Source organism: Oratosquilla oratoria, chromosome 11 (assembly GCF_046742065.1).
Source record: "Oratosquilla oratoria isolate Oo_2021 chromosome 11, ASM4674206v1, whole genome shotgun sequence".
Classification (NCBI taxonomy): domain Eukaryota; kingdom Metazoa; phylum Arthropoda; class Malacostraca; order Stomatopoda; family Squillidae; genus Oratosquilla; species Oratosquilla oratoria.
The window spans coordinates 29,237,380-29,251,249 of record NC_134787.1 but is presented as its reverse complement, the minus strand read 5'-3'; the positions used below and the strand labels follow the sequence as shown (position 1 = coordinate 29,251,249).

The window sequence follows — 13,870 nt, the reverse complement described above, 5'->3', positions numbered from 1 at the left end:
GATAAAGGATATATAGATGATAAAGAAATGGCAGAAGTCATGATCAGACACTTCAGGTCAGTTTTTACAATTGAGAGCTCACAATTTTGGGAAGATAGAAAACAAGAAAGATCACCCCAAATGGAAGAAATAAAGGTAACACAAAAAGAAATAAGAGATCAAATAAAAAACCTAGATGTCAGGAAATCGCATGGACCAGACGGAATTGCAAATTGGATACTGAAAGAGTGTGTAGACAAACTGACAGACAAACTATACAAGATGATAGACTCCTCATTCAAAGAAGGAAAGGTACTGCAAGATTGGAAAGATGCAAATATAGTACCAATATACAAAGGAGGAAATAGGGAAGACTACAAATTTCAGACCGGTATCCCTTACAAGCACAGTAGCAAAAATATGTGAAAAAGTCATCAGAAATAAATGGACCAAACACTTGGAAGAAAATAAAATAATAAACCCTAAACAATTTGGCTTTAGAAGTGGAAGATCGTGTACCACAAACCTAATTTGCTTTTACTCGAGATAATTGAGATAATACAAGAAAGAGGTGGCTGGGTAGATTGCGCATTCTTGGATTTGCAGAAGGCATTTGATAAGGTACCACATAAAAAATTAACAAGAAAAATTGAAATAGGAGGAATACAGGGTAAGCAGCTAGAATGGATGAAGGACTTCTTAATTGGAAAAAAAATGAGAGTGGTACTTAGACACAAAAATTCAAACTGGGAAGATGTGAAAAGTGGACTCCTGCAAGGCTCTGTATTGACTCCTTTAATGTTTGTCTTATATATAAATGATATGGATGAGGGAGTAAATTGTTACATGAACTTCTTTGCTGACGATGCCAAATTACTCAAGAGTAAAAACGGAAGAAGATTATAGATTGCTACAAGAAGACCTAGACAAAATAGGAAAATGGAGTCAGAAATGTGAGATGAGCTTCAACATTAAGAAATGTAGCATAATAGAATGTGAAAAAAGCAAAAATAGAATATCAGGCCAATACAAAATTGGAAACAAAGAAGTCAAAAAAGTCAAATCAGTAATCATCTCGAGCGACTTGACACCTGACCAACACGTCAACAAATTATTTGGAGAGACTTTTAACTTACTAAGATCAATGAAAGTGGCCTTCCACTACATAGACGAAGAAATGATTAAAAAAATAGTCGTTACACTGATAAGACCTAAACTAGAATATGCCGCAACATTGTGGGCACCCAGCACAAAGAAGAACATAAGAAAATTAGAAAGAATCCAAAGAGCAGCGACAAAAATGGCACCTACACTGGCAAATCTGACATATGAACAAAGATTGGAGAAACTACATCTGTCAACACTGGAACAGAGAAGAGAAAGAGGTGATTTATTGACCATTTACAGAATTATGAAAGGGATGGAAATCCTCGATAGAGATGACTTATTAAAGTGGGACATAAGAGAAACAAGAGGACATGAAAAGAAACTAAAGGACACTTATAGAAGAGACCTGAAAAAGAATAGCTTCCCACATAGAGTGATTGATGTCTGGAACAAACTGAACAGAGAAACAGTGAATGCCAAAACTATACACGATTTTAAGAATAAACTGGATGCGGAGAGATACGAAAATGGGTCACTACGAGCATAGCTCTCGTCCCGTAAAATAAAACTAAGTAAATACACAACCATTCTCCATTCACTCGTATCTTCTGTCCTCTCCCGTCCTTCCTCAACAGACATTCCCCTTGTTCCCAATTTCCCAATGCCCCTTTTACCCCATCCATCCATCTCATCCTAGATCGACCCCTCATGTTCACTCCTTCCACCTCAGCCTTCCACACCTCTTTCACTAATCTTTTTTCACTCATTCTTTCCATGTGTCCAAACCATCCCAATACTTTTTCATCAACCCTATCTCCCACACCTCAGAAATACATCTCTTCCTATGCAAATGACATAACAATCACATGTACACATTGTAACATAGACAAAGCTACAGAAATAATACAGCCATACCTTGATACACTCAACATATGGTTCATTACAAACAGACTCAAAATAGCCCCAACCAAATCTACATCAACACTTCGCACCAACTGGATAAAAAAGAAAAAAAATACATTCCTCATCTCTATATCAACAACACTCTAATACCACACACACACACACACCCTGAAAATTCTTGGTGTAATATACAATACATCCATGTCATTTAAACAACACATCACATACATAAAAAATAAATGTACACCTAGACTCAGCACACTTAAATCAATCACTGGAACAACATTTGGACAAAAAAAAAACAAAAAAACTAATACTACAATGTACAAACAATGCATACGCTCAGTGATGAATTATGCGAGTCCAGCATGGGTACCTGATCTCAGTGAGACATACCTCAACACCCTTCAGACCATACAAAACAAAGCCTTAAAAACAATTACAGGCTGCACATATACAACACCTACAGACTACACTATGAAACAAAAGTCCTGAAAGTCAAAGATCACCTTGACATGTGAGGGACACAAACACTTGCTGCAGCCTCCACAAACACAGCACACCCACTACACTACATAGCAGAACACCCACACACACCAAGAAATATTAAAAAAAAAACACCCAAATACTTATATCACACACAAATACTCTCTTCTCTTTCTCCAAACCACCAAATATCAGCCTCTGGAAACACATTCATAATCACTTCACTCACTGCTCTATTAACACACTAAAAGACAACACATTGTTGCATGCCAAACCTCCCACGAAAGGACAGAGTCCACCTGGCCAGACTGTTATGCAGCCATCACCCAGCCCTTCTAAGCTACCAGAAGAGACTGGATGACCGCATTGTGGACAAATGCCCAGGATGTAACACTTCACCCTATACTATTCAACACATCATGGAAGACTGCATCATACACAATCACGCATGCAAACAACACAACATACACTCCATAAAGGATTTGTGGGAAAACCCCGTTTCAGCCGTGGCATTCCTTGGGGAGACGGGACTGCTCAGACAGACAGTCTAGGGAACAACAACAACTCCCATTCCACCCCTGTTCTCCTCATCTCCTCATTTCTCACTCTATCTAGCCTAGTAACCCTATCATACTTCTCAGGCATTTCATCAAACACAATCAAACTTCTCTCTTCCTCTGTTATGTTTCATGTTTCTGCCCCATACAGTGCTGTAGGCACAATCACTCTATACAAGCCTTTTCCAAATCGATAAAAGCAAAAAAAAAAAAAAAAAAAATCCTTACCTTTTCCTAAATCTTTCTCATATCTGCCTTACCACAAAAATCTGATCCATGCAACCCCTACCTGTCCTAAACCCACACTGTTCTTCACCAATTACTCCCTCTGTTCTTTTCTTAATCTTCAGAATCAAAACCCTCCCATAAGTTTTCCCAACTACAGTCAACAAACTGATACCTCTGAAACTACTGAAAATACTATACTCACACTTGTCCCCTTTTCCCCTGTAAAGTGGAAATATACAGGCACTCCTTCAGTCCTTGGGCACTCTACCCTCTTTTAGACAAACCTTAAACAACCTCACCAGCAAATCCACCATTACTGTACCTCCCTTTTGTAGACACACCACATGAGACCTAACCCAGGTGCCTTACCTGCTCTCATTATTTTAATAACTGCTTTCCCCTCATCTTTCCTTATTTCTCTTCCATTTTCCTTACTCATCATCGTCATTTTCTTGGTGCTTCCCACTGCAACTACATTTTCCTCCCTATCCTCCTAAACATTTAGTACATACATACACTAAAGGCTTTTTTTCCCTTATAAGAGAGGTAGCCAAAAAACAGTCATGAAAAACCACTTCTACTCATTTCATCCCTATCATACTCCCCTCCACCTTCTTCCCTCCCTCTTATCTTGGCACCTCCTGGATGATCCATCTCTCCCACTGCCCGGGGTCAGAAGCAGTGTCATGAGATACAGCACATCCACAGCAAGGCTGCTTCATTAAATCGGTGGCCCCTCTCCATTCCCTCATGCAGAAAAGGAGAAATACCTTCGGGCTGCGTCAAATTATTTCTCACACATACTCCCTCACCCCCCATTCTCCACCCATTCCACCTCATTCATCACAGCATCATCCATATACAAACATCCTCAATTCATCCTTATCATCTATCCTCTCCTGTCCTTCCTCAACAGACATTCCCCTCTTTCCCATTGCCCCTTTTACCATATCCATCCATCTCACTCTAGGTCACCCCCTCATGTTCACTCCTTCCACCTCTGCTTTCCACACCTCTTTTCCTAGTCTTCATTTATTCTTTCCCTGTGTCCAAACCATCCCAATACTCTTTCATCAACCCTATCTCCCTTCTCCCTTTCCACCTCCATTCTCCTCCTCACCTCCTCATTTCTCTATCCAGCCTAGTAATCCCTATCATACTTCTCAGGCATTTCATCAAACACGTTCAGACTCCTCTCTTATGTTCCATGTTTCTACCCCATACAGTGCTGTCGGCACAATCACTCCAAACAATCTCCTCTTAGCAACCATTCCCAAATGTATATTTCTCATTACACTTTTTAATCACCGAAGGCATTTACTTGCTTCTCTCAGTCTACATCCTACCTCCACCTCCACTCTCTTTCCCGCCACATTTGCACCCAAGTACCTAGAACTATCCACTTCCTCCAGTCTGTCTCCCTTAATACTCACTTAATACTCATATATCTGCAATACCTCCCACAGTGCCTTCCTATCTACCCTGTCATAAGCCTTTCCCAAATCCATAAAAGCCCAAAAAACATCCTTACCTTTTCCTATAGCTTTCTCACATATCTGTCTTACCACAAAAATCTGATCCATACAGCCCATACCTGTCCTAAACCCCAGTGTTCCTCACCAATTACTCCCTCTGTTCCTCTCCTAATCCTCTCAATCAAGAACTTCCCATAAGCCTTCCCAACTACATTTAACAAAATGCTCCCTCTGAAACCACTCACACTTGTCCCCTTTTCCCTTGTAAAGTGGAACTATACAGGCACTCCTCCAGTCCTCCAGCCTTCTACCCTCTCTTAAACAAACATTAACCTCACCAGCCAGTCGACCATCACTGTACCTCCTTTTTTCAGACATTCTGCATGACATCCACCCAACCCAGGTGCTTTACCTGATCTCCCGTCCTCCTTGTTCCACACACCATCTTTCCACTCCTTGTGACTCCCTCCTTGAACCATCCCCATTCCTCCTCCACTCCTAGTTCTACTCTATCCTTTACTCTCTCCCATTCCTCTCTCAGCTTTTTCTTTTACTCCTTTTTTTTCTCATTTAAGCAGTTCACTCTAAGCACCTCCCTACCTTATGTCCTTTTCCTCTTTCTCCATCTATCCACCACTCCCAGCTTACCTTCCACTGAAAAGAAAAAATTATATATTCTCTCACTCTTTCCCCTTAGAACATGTACATCCTTAACTCTTCTTAATATACTCCTATTTACCACTATATCGTCCATTAATGCTCTATTTACCACCCTTCCATCCACCACCCTCTCCCAAGTGTTCTTATGCTTGACTTTCTTTCTAAACACTGTATTTACTATCATCAGCTCTCTTTCCATCACCATCAACTCTCCACTACGATTCTTTCCTGGAACCCTACACTTTCCAACCACTTCATCTATTGGTTTATTTCCTACCCTAGCATTAAGGTCTCCCAATACCACTTCATTGTTGTTTCTCCCTAATCCCTCTATGCACTCGTTTAAATCTATCCAAAAATACTCCCCTTCTTCTACACTCTTCTCACTACCAGGCCCATATGCACTTACAAAAACCCACATCTCCCTTCCCAGTTTCACCTTCATCCACATTAATCTTAAAGAAACCTCCTTCCACTCCACTACACGTTTATCTATCTCTTCACTTACTAGTATAGCCACCCCTTCTCTCCCTCATCCTCTCTTCACTCCAGAGAACCTCCCAACTACACTCTCAAACTCGCACTCACCCCTCCCTTTGAACTTGGTTTTACTCAATGCCAACACATCCATCTTTCCTCTCACAATACAAGAATTATAATAGAATGTTATGCTCTTTCTGTTGCAGTTTGTTTCACCATCGTTTGCTGTACAAGCATTTCCACAAGATGCATCATGAGTGGCAGAGTCCTATGTCAGTCACAGCCATATATACCCACCCTGTTGAACATGTTCTTGCAAATCTCCTGCCCATCTTCTGTGGACCATTGCTTATGGGTTCACACATTGCAACTATGTGGCTTTGGATTTCTCTGGCCACTCTCAATACCCTGAACTCACATAGTGGCTATCATCTTCCCTTCTTTCCATCACCTGAAGCCCATGACTTCCATCACCTGAAGTAAGATATGAGAGTTTTTCTTTGTTTTGAATACCTTATATAATTGTAGAATGTAATGGGGCAAGTGTTTTGAGGAAGAGTAACAATATTGTTAATTAGGGTGGAGTGGGGATGGAGGTAGAATGTAGATTGAGAGAAATGAGTAAATGCCTTGGGGGACTAAAAAGTGTAATGAGAAATAGACATTTGGGAATGGATGCTAAGAGGAGATTGTATGAAGGATTGTGCCAACAGTACTGTATGGGGCAGAAACATGGAATATAAGGGAGGAAGAGAGGAGGAGTTTGAATGTATTTGAGATGAGGTGATAGGGGTTACTAGGCAGGATAGAGTGAGAAATGAGGATGTTAGGAGGAGAACAAGGGTGGAAAGGGAGTTGGGAGATAGGGTTGATGAAAGAGTATTGGGATGGTTCGGACACATGGAAAGAATGATTGAAGACTAGTAAAAGAGGTGTTGAAGGAGTGAACATGAGGGGGTGACCTAGGATGAGATGGATGGATGGGGTAAAAGGGGCATTGGGAAAGAGGGGAATGTCTGTTGAGGAAGGACGGGAGAGGACAGAAGATAGGGGTGAATAGAGAATGGTTGTGTATGGATGATGCTGTGATAGATGAGGGGGAATGAGTGGGGGATGGGGGGTGAGGGAGTATGTATGAGAAATAAATAGACACAGCCTGAAGGGATTTCTCCCCATCTCCTTTTCTGCATGATGGGATGGAGAAGGGGGTTGCTGATTTAAGGAAACGGCCTTGCTGTGGATGTGTCATATCTTGTGACACTGCTTCTGACCCAGGGCAGTGGACAAGATGCAGGTATGACCTGTCATCCCGGAGGTGCCAAGATAAGAGGGAGGGAAGAGGGTGGAGGGAGGTGGAGTGTGTAGGGGATGGAATGGGTGGGAGTGGTTTCTATGCCTTTGTTTTTTGACTACCTCCCTTGTAAGGGGGAAAAAGCCTTTGGTATATAAAGGATTACAAAGGATTACAAAGGCGGAGCATGCCGACAGGAGACCTTTTGATCCATATCTAGGTCGGATGCAAAAAAAAAAAAAAAAAAAAATCATTAATAATAAAATAATGAATAAAAACTATAATAATGTAAATAACAAATAAAATACATAAATAAATGCATAGGTATAGTTAAAATAATAAACAAACAGGTAAATAGTAAATGATGATAAATTGACATATAACTAATAATAAATGAAAATCAGACAGACAAATTATAACAAAACAAAAACAAATAATATAACATAAATTATAATCATTACAGCATCTTACTTAGGTATTTATCTAAATGATTCTTAAAGCTTCGAACTGAACTACATTGCACTACCTGTGCAGGAAGTTTATTCCATTCATTAACTACACAGTTGGCAAAGTTGTTTCTACCTACTTCCAAATTGAATCTATTTCCGGACAGTTTGAGACCATTGTTTCTTGTCTGATTCTCATTCAATGTGAAAATTTGGTCACTTTTGATGTTGTCAATTCCCTTTAAAATCTTAAAGACCAGTAGCAAGTCACCTATGAGTCTACGCTTTTTTAGGGAAAACAGATTCATGTGCTTTAGTCGATTTTCGTATGATTTATTTTTGATATTTGGAATCAGTTTTGTGGCTCGCCGTTGTACTTTTTCCAGTCTGTCAATGTCTTTAATGAGATTTGGTGACCATACGGAAACAGCATATTCCAAATGTGGACGAACTAACGATTTATATAGCTGTTGTTTGCGGACGACACTGCGCTTGTGGCAGGGTCAGAGGAGGGATTGAGGAAGCTGGTGGCAGAGTTTGGGAGAGTATGTGATAGAAGAAAGCTAAAGATAAATGTGGGTAAAAGTAAGGTGATGAGATGTACAAGGGGTGAAAGTGGCAGTAGACTGGAAGTGAACATTAAGGGAGAGCGACTGGAGGAAGTGGATAGTTTTAGATACTTGGGTGCAAGTGTAGCAGGAAAAGGTGGAGTGAAGGTGGAGGTAGAATGTAGATTGAGAGAAGCGAGTAAATGCCTTGGTGGTTTAAATAGTGTAATGAGGAATAGACATTTGGGAATGGATGCGAAGAGGAGACTGTATGAAGGAGTGATTGTGCCAACAGCACTGTATGGGGCAGAAACGTGGAACATAAGAGAAGAAGAGAGAAGGAGTTTGAATGTGTTTGAGATGAGGTGTCTGAGAAGTATGGTGGGGGTTACTAGGCTAGATAGAGTGAGAAATGAGGAGGTGAGGAGGAGAACAGGGGTGAAAAAGGATTTGGGAGATAGGGTTGATGAAAGAATATTAGGATGGTTTGGACACATGGAAAGAATGAGTGAAGAAAGACTAGTAAAAGAGGTATGGAAGGCAGATGTGGAGGGAGTGAACATGAGGGGACGTCCTAGGATGAGGTGGATGGATGGGGTGAAGGGGGCTTTGGGGAAGAGGGGAATGTCTGTTGAGGAAGGAAGGGAGAGGACGGAAGACAGAGGTGAGTGGAGAATGGTTGTATATGGATGATGTTGTGACTGCATGAGGAGGAATGGGCGGGGAAGTGGGGGGTGGGGTAGTATGTGTGAGTAAATTTTGACGCAGCCCGAAGGGATTTCTCCCCGTCCTCGCCTTATATGCAAAGGGGGACGGAGAGGGGGGGTCGCCGATTAAATGAAGCGGCCTCGCTGTGGATGTACTGTGTCTTGCGACACTGCTTCTGACCCAGGGCGGTGGGCAGGGTGCAGGGATGACCCGTCATCCAGGAGGTGCTCAGATGAGAGGAAGGGTGGGAGGGGTGTGGAGTGTATTTAGGGATGAAATGGGTGGGAGTGTTTTTATGCCTTTCCCTTTTTGGCTACCTCCCTTGGAAGGGGGGAAAAAGCCTTGGTATATGTATGTATATGTTAATGAGTGACGGACTTTTGAAATCAAAAGATCGCACAATCAGTCCCAGAATCTTATTTGCTTTCTCAGAGGCTGAAATACACTGCTTGGATGATTTGAGGTCGTTACTGATAATTACACCGAGATCTTTTTCACTATCCACTTTTGTTAACGAATTTCCAAATAACTTGTAATCGTACTTACTGTTATTTTTACCTAAGTGCATTACTTTGCATTTACTTGTGTTAAATTTCATTAGCCACTTTTCAGACCATTGCTGTAATTGATCTAAATCTTCTTGAATATCTAATTGGTTTGAGTGATCATTTGCCACTCCGCACAGTTTTGTATCATCAGCAAATTTGGAAACAGTAGATTTTAGTCCATGGTCTATATCATTTATATATACTATGAATAGAAGTGGCCCAAGAACGGAACCCTGAGGAACTCCACTTGCAACACTTTTCCATCCAGAAGTTTTTCCATTTAAAACAACTCTCTGTTTTCGACCATTCAACCAATTACTAGTCCAACCAAATAGGCTACCACTTATTCCATGCAAACCTAATTTAGTAAGTAGTCTTTCGTGTGGGACGGTATCAAAAGCTTTTGCAAAGTCTAGATATATTAAATCTATATTGTTTCTTTTGTCATAATTCGAGATAACTGTGTTGTAGAATTCGAGTAAGTAGTCACGCAAGAACGTTTCCGTCTGAAACCATGCTGGCTATCATTTATCAAACGGTTACTTTCTAAATGATGTTCGATAGCATCTCTGATGATAGTTTCCATTATTTTTCCTACGATTGAAGTCAAACTTATAGGCCTATAGTTATTTGGTTTCTTTTTGTCACCTTTTTTTGAATATGGGAGTAACGTTAGCTAGCTTCCATTCTCTTGGGACATCTCCGGATATGATGAATTTCTTGAAAATAATTTCTAATGGAACAATAATCTCATTTTTCATTTCCTTTAAAATTCTTGGATGCCAACCGTCAGGCCCTGGTGTTTTATTAACTTTGAGTTTGTCTATACACCTTTTAATTTTTTCTTTTGTTATATTTACCGTAGTAAGTTTACCCCAGACTTTTCACAGGTTTCAGTTTGGAATTCACTTTGAGGTGTTTCGTTTATGAATACCAAGCTAAAATAATTGTTTAAGATACCGTATATACTCGTCTATAGGTCGAAATCTTAAGGAATTTTTTTTAGGCTAAAACCTAGGGATCGACATATATACAAGTAATAATCTTGTTAGGTTGAAATCCAGACATGACAAGAAAGGCTAGGAAGAAGTCTTACCTTTTCTTTAGGTTCAGAAATCAAAATATTTACCTACTAGTTACTAACAGTAAACAGTGGGGACATAAAATACACGGTATGTACCAAAACATGTGAAATTCCTTCTAGATATGGTAACCCCATACGGAATATGATGAACACCGGCTTTGGTGCCGGGTGTTTGGTTGTTGTGTATTTTCGTCTTCGTGATGTCTTTTATCTTCCTGCTTGTCTGGCACACTACTTCCAAATTGGTGGTTCTTAAAATATGTGTCAGGTTGGTGGCAATGTCGCTGGTTGGCAACACGAGACGTCTTGTTGTGCTGTCCTGCTGCACAACAAGACGTCTTGTGTTGCCAACCAGTAACGTTGTCACCAACCTGACACATATTTTAAGAACCACCAATTCGGAAGTAGTGTGCCAGACAAACAGGACGATAAAAGACATCACAAAGACGAAAATACACAACAATCAAACACCGGGCACCAAAGCAGGTGTTTATCATATTCCGTGTTCAGGATGTGATAAAGTTTACATCGGAGAAATGTCACACGACCTGAATACACGAATATGTGAACACCGTTACGACATCAGGCATGATGTCACCACCAATGCATGTGTGACACACAGAAACAAGGAAAACCATCTTATGGACTGGAAGAATGCAGAGCTGCTGATATGAGAACTGGACAATCTGCAGGAAGTGTTTAGAAGCAGCAATCATTCAAGGAACGAACACTATTGAACAAAATAGGGCCATGTTCAACATCTCGCCCCACATAATTCCCCTAATACCCATGGCCAGCAAAAAAAAATTAAAATATTTAAACCACCCTTTGTGAACATTTTGCCCACAGACATTTGGGCCAGCATTCTCAACCTTTCCCAGTGTTCAATCCCCCACCTCCTCCTCCTCCTCTCCCTTCCCTCCTACTTCTTTTCTCTTCCCGTTCCCTCCTTTCCCCATATTTAATCTCAAGCATATGTATCTCAACTTTTACTTGAAAGGGCTGTAATAAACGAAACGTCGTACAAATAAAGGCTCCGTCCTCATATGGTGTTTAACTCGTCAGTCTTGTCGGCAACTGCTACTTTCATAAAAAAGAACTTGGTAATCTGTTCACGTTTTTCACTCTGCTGAAATGGCAACTTCAGTGAAACTTATTAGATATTAAAATCAGTGAACTTGAAAAAACATAAACCAAAATACATTAGAATTAATGAAGTGAAAAAACCATAATAATCAATTGCTATACCAGGCAAGCCACACCACTTCAAAGCATTAAGACAGTGGAATGCTCATAGCACCAAAACAAAAACAAGCCACTCGTCCTATACATGAGGTATATGGAAAATTCCAGATTTTTTTGCCAAAAATGGGGGGTCGACCTTTAGACGAGATCGACCTATAGACGAGTATATACGGTATTACACATTCCTTCATTTGAATATTCAAGTTGACCGTATGTATGTATGTAGTTATGTGATACCTGCTCTTGTCTCCAGCTGTGGTCCTTTGACTGGGAAGTATTGTTAGCGTTTTTTACCATTCAGACGTAGGGACTGAACTGATATATAATTAAAATCACTGGTTATTATTATGCCAACAAGAAAGTATTGTGAAATATATGTTGCTACATAGAGATTCAGAATGAAGTGAACCAGTAACAAACATTGTACTATTCCAGTGGGTTCCCACATTCGATTTTGCTTATTGGGACCCTTGCCCCAATTGAGTGGCAAGGCTTTAAGATTTTTTTCTGCAGTGATGAGCTGAGAAAGAAATTCTTTGATGCAGAAAATTTAGATTTACAGAAAACGATTGATGTTTGTGTAGATTACCAAGTTTATAGAAAGCAAATGTCTGTGTATAAGATGAGCAATGTTGACACTGTGCAGATAGAAAGTCATAAGCCTGTACAGCTTAAACATGGCTTAGCTCAAATTCTCAAAATGAAAAAGCTGTAACTAGCTCCAAAATTGTAAATCTGAAAAACTGTAAGTTTTGTGGCCAGAAACATATATGTTTTAAAAATGAATATCCTGCTTATGGGAAAAGTTGCTCTAAATGTAGAAAAAATTAATTTTGCCGTGGAATGTCCCAGCAACTGAAGAGGTAAAATTAGGCACAATGGTAATACCATATACCAAGGGCTTTTTTCCCCTGTACAAGGAAGAAAGCCAAAGTCAAATGGCATAATTCCTTTCCCAACTATTTGACCCCCACTGTTAGGGTTTTTATTCAAGCCACCTTACAAAATGGCTGTTGGCAGGTAACTAACTACCCGCGCTTGAGGCAGCGTCTACGAGCGTGGCTTGCAGTTACCAGCTCTCACACTAAACGCTCCTACATCTCCCCCCCAAGATTGTGAGGGAAAAACAAAACAAATCAAATACCTTGACAATCTGACTGCATCAAACATAACAACATAAATGGTAATTCCAATGACATAGATTATGAACAAAATTGAAAAGCTATTTTACGTAGTCGTCCAGCCATCTCGGTTGAGACCTGTGCCTCTGAGGATGTTCCCTTCTCAGGGAAGCAGGCAGAGGCATCCCCTGGGTCAGTGGTTGCGGCTTGGGTGAACCCCCAGGGGATAATGGCCCCCGTGGTGGCACAGCCATTCTCAAGTGGCCATGGGTGTGCAGTGAGATGTGACCGCTTCTGTGCATCCTCACTGCATACTGGCGGTGTGGGTAGACTTCGACTATGGTACCAGACTTGCTCTATGCCTTAGTAGTCTGGTCCTGAACCCACACACGGGCTCCTGGCTGCAGGTGGCGCCATCGATATTGCTGGCCCATGCTCTTCTGTCATATCTCTGCATGGTGTTGCACCATCCGAGTCTCCCTCTTCTCCAGGGTCCGCAGCCACTCACAATTGACTGTAGTTCTGTTTGGCCATGGGAACTCCATCATGTAGCTGTCTGCCAGTTGTCAATTGTTCGGGGGATGCGTTTCCTTCCCATAGCGGGGTGTTGAGGTATTGGAGGAGGGCAAGCGACACCTTGTCGTTGTCCAGGCTGCCACTGGTCCCTGTGTTGTCTCGCAGAATCCTCTTGGCTGTCTTCACGGCAGCCTCGGCTCAGCCATTGGACTGAAGGTACTGAGCGGAGGAGAGGTGGGTCGTGATGCCTCATCTCCTGAGGAAAGCGGTCATTTCCCCACTCACTAGGTTCGTACCTCCATCAGTAAAGAGTTGTTCTGGGGCCCCCCATCTGGTGAAATAGTGCCTTAGGTGCTTCATGATTTTGCTGGACATGGCACCCGAGGGTAGGTGGGCAACCTCTAGCCAACCAGTGAGTCAGTCGGTGTAGATTAGGTATGTTTGACCTGCCAGCTGGAAGAGGTCTGCCACCATCTGCTGAAAGGTGT

The 13,870-nt window shown here is 41.3% G+C and overlaps 1 protein-coding gene across 2 annotated transcripts in view; it reads left to right on the top strand.

Moving 5' to 3' along the window:
* Positions 1-13,870, top strand: part of LOC143029702 (fatty acid hydroxylase domain-containing protein 2-like) — a 77,444-nt gene that overhangs the window by 50,808 nt on the left and 12,766 nt on the right. For both annotated transcript variants that reach the window (XR_012966866.1, XM_076192544.1), the window contains exon 6: positions 6,082-6,354. Coding sequence is in view for 1 of the 2 variants with exons in the window: in XM_076192544.1 (XP_076048659.1) it covers positions 6,082-6,354 (273 nt within the window). In the remaining variant the exon portion in view is untranslated. The remainder of the gene's footprint in view (positions 1-6,081; positions 6,355-13,870) is intronic.